Genomic DNA, 9,842 nt, shown 5'->3' with positions numbered 1-9,842 from the left:
TGCAAGGTATGATGTCAGGGATCAACAAAGCCCTTTTAGCAGACACTGCTACATTCTTTGATTGATTCATCTTTGCTGCACAGCGAACTTGGCCCGTGGTGTTGTGATCAGCTGTGGAGACCGCACCGTCAGGGCACCGTGCTATCGCCACGCTCGGCCTCTGGACTCCGAAGTCGCGACGCACCCCTAGTCTCCATTGGCGAATCGAGCTTCATCCACATATCACCGGCGTGGCCGTCTTCCTGGGTGATCTCCTTCTTCGTCCTCTCGCTCATCCTTGGATGAACAGCTGGCTGGAGGCCGCAATTTCACTCATCGGTATCATCGTCGCCACGCTGCCAGAAGGTCTCCTGGCCAACTGTTCACTGCCTGAGTGCCGGGGTGTTTCCGTCTAATAAAGGGTAAAGATCCTGAATCCCTTAAAACAACTAACTGAAGGCCAAGCGTCGTCTGCCATGGTGTGTTGACCCTGCCGCTAAGCGCTAAATGGCCCAAGAAGAACTGCTGGTGAAGAACTTGGAAGCCGTGGGTGGGTGACCCTGGCTCCACCTCACCATTCTTGCTCCGACAAGGACCGCGCGCACCCCTGACCCAGAACGGGATGACCAGTGGCCCCACATGTTGGGTTCGGACAACCAGATCACGAGCGACACCACGGGAGCACCAAGAGCGGCCCCTCATTCGACAGAGCTCCGCCACATTGGGAGCGGTGGCCCCGCCTAAGATCGCCGGTCCCTCTGCCAACCCGCCGCTCTCCTGGCAGAGCAGTCCGGCCTGCCCGTCCTCAAGAGGTAAACACAGCACAGACTGTAGTTAACTTTTCTCCTTTTTATTCAACAGTTTTTTCCATTTTTTTGTAGGTTCTTCAGTTTGTGTGCTTATGTGGCGCACAGATTAAACGCTTATTGTAACTAACTTGATTCAGTTTTTCCGAGCTTTGAATGCTGGCCCTTTTTCAAACCTATCCTCTTCCCCATTGTTCTGTTTCTCGCTGATATTTTGCTCATTTCCAGTAATGTCAACAACCAGTTCAAGTGACTTGATAACGATGAGCAGTATCCAGTATTACTTAGTCCTGAACATTATGTTAAACAAGAAACGATATGAATTCAGTCAAATACGGTGCCCAAAAGCTTAATACATAAAGTAATACACTGTATGCTACAAATGTATTGTCCCTGTCATTTGATAATATGGCAAATTATATTAGCCTTTCAGAGATATCTACAGATGTTTTCCATTCAGGCTAACGGCTTGTTTTCCTTCTAACACTCCACATTTTGTAACCAGCATCTTATTTCCAACCCCCCACCAAAACACACGGCGACAGCAAACAAAACACAAGATGTGCCGCACGTCTTCCTGGCATTTTGCTCTGTCGTCTAGTGTGTGTTGTGTGTGCGTCATTGTTTTTTCAAAATGAATAGGCTGAAAGTGTGGGCCCAACTGGTTAAGCCAGTTTTTAACCTCAACTGTAGGGGCTTACTGCGCCTCCTGACGTTACTGGAAGCCCCCTGTGTTTATGATTTTTTTATTTTGCATACCCACAAAAAAAGAATACAGATGTGTTATATGCCATTTAATTATTATTAAATATATCAATTGAAAGGGCAAGTAGGAAATGACTTTCCAACTTGATTATACCTCCGGCTATTTGCCCTCATTCTACACTGCTGCAATCTGTTGATTATGTCCTTGGTCTTAAGCTTAAGCTGTGCGGATGTCTTGATTAATCAGACTCACAGACGTTATTCTATAGAGAAACCCCCAATTTCTCCCAGCAGAACTAAAAGCGTGCTATCTGTGACTCCTGCGTAGACCTTTGTGGTGTGTGTACCATATACGTCTATGGTGAGTGTCTTAAATGTTGTCCGTCTCCTCCACCAGAGAGACGATGGCCGGTGACGCCTCTGAGTCCGCTCTGCTGAAATGGTATCGAGCTGTGGCTAGTGGATTCTGATCAGTTTGCAGAAATGGAGACAAAAACTCTCAGATTTTCTGAGATCCGTCAACTCTGACTAACAGGAGTACAGGTATGGAAGGAGATTTGAATGATTAAAGCTTAAAGGTCATGGGAAGCCATACAACATGGCTTTTGGCGCCTTGACTCGTTTTTCTTTCATCCGTTTAGTCGGCGGTCTTCATACAAAATTCCGCACAAACAAGAAGAAGAATGGCTCGGGCCTGATCTGTTTTTATTTTGGTGTATTTTTTCTGCTAAGCGCTTTCCATTCCAACGGGTTCAGCGGGGTGACGAGGGGTACCAAGCACCTGCGTGGTGATGAAGGGCGGCCCCAGAAGGATTCTGGACCGCTGCTCCAAGCATCGATGATGCACTGGGCAAAGAGCAGACCTGCTGGACGACGAGATGAGAGAACTCTTTCCAGAACGCCTAACCTTGAACAACTCGCGAGGACTTTGGAGAGGAGTTCGTCGGCTACCGAGCGATAGACGGTGGAATTAATTGACAAAACGGAGCAGAAACTGGAAGGACTACTCAGGAATGACGTTCATCGCCGACATTTTTGTCCTCAGCCCTGCGCTTTGTTGGACTTGTATTCTATTCCAGGTTTCTGCAGTTCACACTGCCCACGACCAGTTCCCACGAAGGCTTTGCTTTTGACACAGAAGAGGCTGAACTGTCACTGGAACCTTTTGCCTTCATCGGGCGCCTATGTCCATGATCGACCCTCCTCGTGGGTGCGTGCCCAGATTGCGGTCGGAAAATGCAGGAGCGCTGGAATCAAAGAGTAACTCATATTCAAAATGAAATAAATATTATCTCACATGAAGCTTTTTTCAATTGGCCTGCTTCGCTTGGTTGGTAGTTGTGGGTTGAAAATGATATGTACAATGCTGTGCCGTTGCAATCCCCCTCAAGTGAACCTAAATAATAATACATCTCTTTTCTATAATTCAATGGTATGCTTGAATAAAGTGCTCCGCTCGTTATCCTGGGTCATCTATGTGTATATAGTGTGTATCATCTCCATATGGCATTGCAAAGGGTGTTGGCATCATCGTCCGAAGGCCACGAGACTGGTTGAGACTGTTGTCTGTTTAGTATCCCAAACCGAATATATTGTATTTTGTTATTCTCTTAAATTTTTGTTAGGACTTTACATAATTGGTAGCCTTTGTTTTGTTGTGTATTTATTAATGGTTTGGATATATATATGTAATCTCTGATTCTTTCGAAGTTTATTCTCTGGCTCCTTTTTGGTCGAGTTGGTCTGATTATACCCGTAGGTTTAAATCCCCCAATGGCTTAATATCTCCCTATTTATAGTCTCCTTCTCGTTTTGTTAATAAATTGCGTAAGTATAAGTGTATTTAGAATGTGACGGGTTTGTGTACTGTTTCTATCTTTGACACAATGCCAATTTCTTTGGTTTTTTATGATGTGTCAACAGCCTGGTGTTTGTTAATGTTTTGACCAGAGGGCAAATGACATCATAATGTGCATTTAGGTAGGCTTAGTGATCTCGTTTCTTCCAGAGTGGCAAAGGGTCCTGTTGTAGTCCATGGTGGAGACCTGTAAGATCTGTTCCCCGAGCAGAGATTTATTCTGGACGACTCCTGATAGTCAGCCACACGGGTAGTGTTTTGCCAGAACCTCCCCGCCAGCAGAAACTTGATCATTGGGGAGGCTGCCAGGACAGGAAGCCTCTAACTCGCACGACCTACTGAGGTGCTTCAGAGCAGTTCCAGGTCCCTCACGCATTCTGCCTCTGCCTTGTTATGTCATGTCACAAGATTTTTGGAAATAATTTTGACGTAACCATACCCCCTTATGCTTTATTTATGATGGGTGTGTGTTTGCCACTGGATCACAAGTAGCAGAATAATCAAGGCCCCACCAACACTCGTAAGCTGTGACCTCGAAGTGAAATAAGTTCACAAAGGTGTAGTCAGTAGGCATGAAGTGGAGTGTTGCGGGGCGGTGTGGAACTTATTTTCTTTGAATGGTTGGTTTTGTTGCTGTAATTTGACCTGATCGAGACCACAAACCAGTCTTTTCGTTCTTCGTGCTTTTTACAAACTTAAGCGAAAAAAATGACTAAACATTTCTACTGAAATGCGAAAATAACCCCAGTAGTAATGAATGCTCCTAAATAACGTATCTATTCCGTGTGTCTCATTTTTCCTGGGTGAAGGCAGTTGGAAGATGTATTATGACAACTCAGTCACTTCAATTCAGTTCCCTCCATGTCCACGTTTCTTAAGATGCAGACTTTTCGGGCTTCAAACTAGATAACTGCAGTTTTAAAAAGTAAATGCTCATAAATATTTGTAAAATCGTTGTATGTGTGTTGTTTTCTCAAGGTAATCCCTTATTCAGCAGGCAGCACATCCACTGTTTATGTCACATGTAATCTCCGACCACCTCTGTCTCTTGTCCTGTACTGTCAGATGGGCCTGATAAGATGATTTGCTTGAATTAAAAGTGGGATCCACCTGCAGCCGAATAGTGCTTCTCTCTGAAGCCGGAAGTTGACACCTCACTTTAGTATTTATGAAAAGACAGTTTTTCTAAAATGTTGGACATAATTTTTTCGTTGCGTTCAATCTTAACTTTTCCACTCACTTTTCTTCTTTCTGAAGAAATTGCTCATGTTTTTCTCAACGGCTTCTCTCTTCTCTTCTTCTGCCAGGGAGCCGATTGTGGCTGTGACAGGTGACGGTCGTGAAGCGACTCTCCTGCTCTGAAGCAAGGCGGACACATCATGTCGGCTATGGGCCATCTCTGGGGTCTGACGTCTCCAAGCAGGCCGCCGACATGATCCTGCTGGACGACAACTTTGCCTCCATCGTCACTGGAGTGGAAGAAGGTAACAGATTTTACTTCACAGAACACTTTAAAGGCCTTTCAGCTGCAGGGTTTGACACAACACTCTGTTCTCTCATCAGGCCGTTTGATCTTCGACAACTTGAAGAAGTCCATCGCCTACACTCTGACCAGTAACATCCCTGAGATCTCCCCCTTCCTCCTCTTCATCTGCGCCAACATCCCTCTGCCCCTGGGAACCGTCACCATCCTCTGTATCGACCTGGGAACTGACATGGTGAGCTCTTTGACATGACAGATGGTCTTATTTATTATGGTTGTCAAATCAAATATTGAATTGACCTTTTGATTTTGTTTTCTCCCAGGTACCTGCCATCTCCCTGGCTTATGAAGAAGCTGAGAGCGACATCATGAAGAGACAGCCCAGGAACCCCAAAACAGATAAACTTGTAAATGAAAGGCTCATCAGTATAGCCTACGGACAGATTGGTAAGCTTTCCCGAAGTATATTGAAGCATTTCTTTTTTATCTACAGCCATAAAACTGTTCTTCTTCCTGTCCGTTAGGTATGATGCAGGCCACAGCTGGGTTCTTCACATACTTTGTGATCCTGGCTGAAAACGGCTTCCTCCCCATGGACCTGCTGGGGATCAGAATGAAGTGGGACGACAAAAGTATAAATGACCTGGAAGACAGCTACGGACAGCAGTGGGTAAGTGACGCTCTACTTTCTAAGCTTGAGCTCATTCAAATATTAAAGGGAAGATTATTTGAGCTAATGTTCTTTCCCATTTTCCCTCTACCAGACATACGAGCGCAGAAAGATCATAGAGTTCACATGTCACACAGCGTTCTTCGCCAGTATTGTGGTCGTCCAGTGGGCCGATCTCATCATCTGTAAGACCAGGAGGAACTCCATCCTGCAACAAGGAATGAAGTATGTACATCGAAACACTTTGTAAAATGATCCTGGGCTTTTACAAAAGTTAACTCTGTTGCCTTGCCTCCAAAGGAACCGTATCCTGATCTTTGGACTGTTCGAGGAGACAGCTCTGGCTGCTTTCCTGTCGTACTGCCCGGGCATGGACATTGCCCTCAGAATGTACCCCCTTAAGTGAGTAAAGCACACACTGGCACAAACAAAACATTAAATACACATTATGTAGGGGCCAATTTACTAAGTTCCTATGCCACTTAGTCGCTACCTAGTCTGAACTAAAGACTTCTGATGAACTAAGTAAGTACTTGGTGTGAAAGCGCCTATTATCTTGTGGAAGGTGGATAATATCTTGTGTCACTGGTCATTTCCACTTCAGAGGCAGAACGAAGCAGGAGAGCTTCTGTATTAACGAGACTCTTTGCCCAACAGAGTAAAATAGAGCGCCATAAAAGCATGTTAGGCTCATTAGCTCACACGTAGCTCAAATCCCACCGTATTTTCTCTCTTCATTGTTTTGCCTCTTCCTGCTTCTGCCTTTAATCTTCTAACCCTTCACCCACCCCCCTTTCTCTCTGCCGATGTTTGACTAACCCCGGCTTCTCTTCCTTTCCCTCTGAGAGTCTAGTGCTCCTATTTCTGTCTCGTCTGTGTTTGTTTTGCTTCTTTATTTCTGTCTTGGATCGCTATCTCTCCAATTATATATAAAGTTCTCTGCAGGAATGAGTTGAACATAACATTTGGCTGAATCAATCAGTTCATACATATTTTCTTTTGCTTTGAACAAGCTCTGAAACACACTTTAAAGACATGTTATTTAAAGTCCCTATGTGATGTGCTCAATCTTTGTGTTTGTCGATCCCTATCTTAGGCCATGTTGGTGGTTCTGTGCCTTGCCCTACTCCCTCCTCATCTTCCTGTATGATGAAGGCAGAAGATATATCCTCAGACGCAACCCAGGCGGTAAGATCTTTTCTTAGTACACATTTTGGATGTAATGCAATGGATTTTCTTATTTCCCCGATGAGAAATCTGAAAATGTGATGCCGCTCAAAGTTTATTCAGTGTTTATGGTTTAATCAAATATTCCTACTTCAATAACCATTAGAAACTCCATTGGTTTATCTTTAAAAAAAGACCTGCAGATCAAATAAAAAGGCTATTTTCCTATCTCATAAATACTATACTTCTTGGAGATACATTGCTTTCGACCATACTTCATTGAAAATTTAGAGTTTTGAGATATCCTGCTAACTTAAAACACGTTTCTGTGTTCTGCTATTACTGCGTCTGCACACAGACCAGTGAACTGTGACAGATGGCTCGGCCCAGTGGGATCTCAACCCTCAACCCTGCCTTTGTTAATGCATTGTTCCACCCACGAAGCTGAGCAGAACCTGCATGCAGGGCCTGGCTCTAAAGCAGTTGTATCTGTCTGTGTGTGTGTGTGGGTCTGTAACATCTGAGCCCCGCAGCACAGATCAGTGAACATCCCGTTGCCCATCCATGGTGAATAATGTGTTTCAATCAGACCGAGGAAAACAAGTTAAACTGCACGGTTTACACTTTTTAGGGATTAATTTGAACAAAGCAACTCAGAAAGAGATTTTCCCACTGTGGCTAAAAGCTAACTGCCCTTCAGATAATTGTTTAATCATGGGCCAAAAAAAAGCTTTAACTCAAGAGTGGAAAACAAATCTAGCACGTGATTTTGATCACTTAGGTCAGGGGTGTCAAACTCAAATACACAGTGGGCCAAACTTAAAAAATGGGTACTAGTCGAGGGCCGGACTGGTTCAATGTTTATTGTATTGCAAAACGTATTGAAATTAACTTATTGCACATATTCAACCTGGAACTAACAAAGCTTAAATGATTGCCGATAAAAACAACATTAAACATTAAATAATCAGTTGCTTTCATTTCTTATGGCTCTATCTGCAGCTTTTCTAGAGTCATTTCTTATGATTACATTTTTCCACAGGCCAAGAACAGCTTCAAAAAAACTATTTCCCTCAAAGAACAAACCAAACATGCCCTGTTGTCGTGAGAGAAAAAGTGCAGAAGGAAACATCCATGTAAACTCAGTGTGCTGCTCTGTGATGCTAGTTCAAGCAGATACTTGGCATCTCATCTCGGTTTCAAAGTTCATCAATGTTTTGTGGCCTCAGTGTCTCTCGAAACTGAAGGAAGTGATCCTCAGGAGTTGAGTGAAGGTGTGCGTCAAATATACCGGCGGGCCGATTTTCTTTAATAGGGAATGAAAATCGATCCTGCTTGGGTCTGAAATTGACATCCACCAGCGCCTGGATTTGAGTGTTACATGTTGTGCTTACGTTCATTAGTTTTACCGCTTACATAAATAAATTGGAGAATTTGGTTTGTAGGACAGCGTCAATTTAGTACACCACTGGCTTCTGATTAACGCTGTATCGAGCCTTTCAAGCGATGGGGAAGTAATTGCCAACAATGTATTATATGATATATTACGAGCGATTTATTTGAAAGACACCTTTCTTTAGGCAATATGTTGCAAGAAAGTCTTGCCTAATTAGTGACGGATAATAAGACAATGTGCAGATCGCAGATGTGTGGCAAAACGTCCTGAAATGCCTCCTAATCTTCTTTGTCTCCTTTTGTCTTCTAGGCGGTGTGGAGCAAGAAATGGATTCATACTACTGAAGCTCCCCATTCGGATGAGCCGACAGTCTAGTGGTTTTTCATCGTTTATTTACTGCCCATGTTACATATTTCTCTGAGATGGTTGCTCAGACTCAAAGAACAAAAAGCAATGGAAGAATATTTTATGTCCTCTGTCGGATTCACCTCAACATTTCAGCACCATTTTACATTGACGTGTCCGCTCAGGAATTTGTTTGATATTTTTGCACGACACTTTTTGCGTTCTCTGCACAAGCGGATGGAGGATACAAAGCAGGATTTAGGCTGCACGGGATGTGCGTGTTTTCAACGCCCTCAATAGAGTATTGACCAGTGGAGTCCGATCCGGGTGACCCATGCGGGATGGAATTCATCCACCTCAACAGGTCCCAAACCTTCTGGCTTCGTGGAGCCTACATTTGTTTAGAAAAGAGGGGGAACATTTTAATTTTAAACAAAACAATTGTGACTAAAAAATAAATTAACCAACATCGCTACATTCGAAAAAGCAAACAAGCTGTTCTCCATCAAAAAAACGGAAAATGTAACTCAAATGTTCAGTTTTAGATTAACTGTGTTTTACTTGGGACTCAGTAACTGATCGGCGCCAAAATCAAAATCAGTAATTATCTCTTCGAGTTGACTCGTACAGTGTTATCTGCAAACATCACGCTTTGATATTCACCTAATGAAATGTTTACGCTTCCCGTGGTTTCATCGTTTACCTTGCTCGATTATTTAAGGGAAGCGTGTCGGGCAGTTGCCTGTGGTGTGTGTGTGTGTGTGGTGTGTTGTGTGGTGTGGTGTGTGTGTGTGTGTGTGTGTGCTGTGTGTGTGTGTGGTGTGTGTGGTGTGTGTGTGTGTGTGTGTGTGTGTTGTGTGTGTGTGTGTGTGTGTGTGTTGTGTGATCAGAGCCCAGTCTACGACTAATGGTGTTTGCAATTTGACTTGCTCCGTTTGCGAGCTCTAATGCCAAAGAGGGCTTCTCAGTGAAAATGAACTTGAGACCACTCTAAGTGCTCATTCTTACTTTGGTGTTCGTACCCCAGGTCATTATGAGACGGGCCCCTTCTCCCTCAACCCCTCTGCTGTGTTTGGTGTGTACACATTTTAATGCGTTTATCATCCTGGCCGCAACAGATGGGGCTGGCTTCGCACACAATTGACACTTCAATACTAAATAGTTCTGATTGTTGCTTACCAGTTGGAGTTACTTTTACAGGCAGTGGCGTGCTGGTGTGGAGACAACAGCGCAGCAGTGCTATACAAGATAGGAGGGACTGAGAGAATGGGAGAAAGGTTGATTTAACGATGGGAAGAAAAAAGCGAGTTTCGATTTGACAACACAACAATTCAGCTGGCACACTTTCAAATGCGGCTTACCATATGATTTGGATGTATATACTGTGTGCATGGTGCTCTGCCTGTAGATATGTCAGATTGGGGAAAATTAAA

The 9,842-nt window shown here is 43.9% G+C and overlaps 2 protein-coding genes across 3 annotated transcripts in view; both read left to right on the top strand.

The window, feature by feature from the left end:
* Positions 1 to 9,842, top strand: part of fgf13b (fibroblast growth factor 13b) — a 37,886-nt gene that overhangs the window by 19,712 nt on the left and 8,332 nt on the right. The gene's annotated exons all lie outside the window — the stretch shown is intronic.
* LOC104967140 (sodium/potassium-transporting ATPase subunit alpha-1-like) lies at positions 602 to 8,575 on the top strand. Its single transcript, XM_010796555.1, has 9 exons — positions 602 to 791; positions 4,713 to 4,832; positions 4,912 to 5,066; positions 5,155 to 5,278; positions 5,356 to 5,501; positions 5,596 to 5,726; positions 5,802 to 5,903; positions 6,598 to 6,689; positions 8,374 to 8,575. The coding sequence occupies exons 1-9, from the start codon at positions 602 to 604 to the stop codon at positions 8,406 to 8,408; spliced, it is 1,095 nt and encodes a 364-aa protein (XP_010794857.1). The 3' UTR covers positions 8,409 to 8,575.

The sequence above is a fragment of the Notothenia coriiceps genome, unplaced genomic scaffold (assembly GCF_000735185.1).
Source record: "Notothenia coriiceps isolate Sejong01 unplaced genomic scaffold, NC01 NC01_scaffold00037250, whole genome shotgun sequence".
Classification (NCBI taxonomy): Eukaryota; Metazoa; Chordata; class Actinopteri; order Perciformes; family Nototheniidae; genus Notothenia; species Notothenia coriiceps.
Note: the sequence above shows the minus strand (reverse complement) of the source record. Positions and strands in the feature narration are given on the sequence as shown.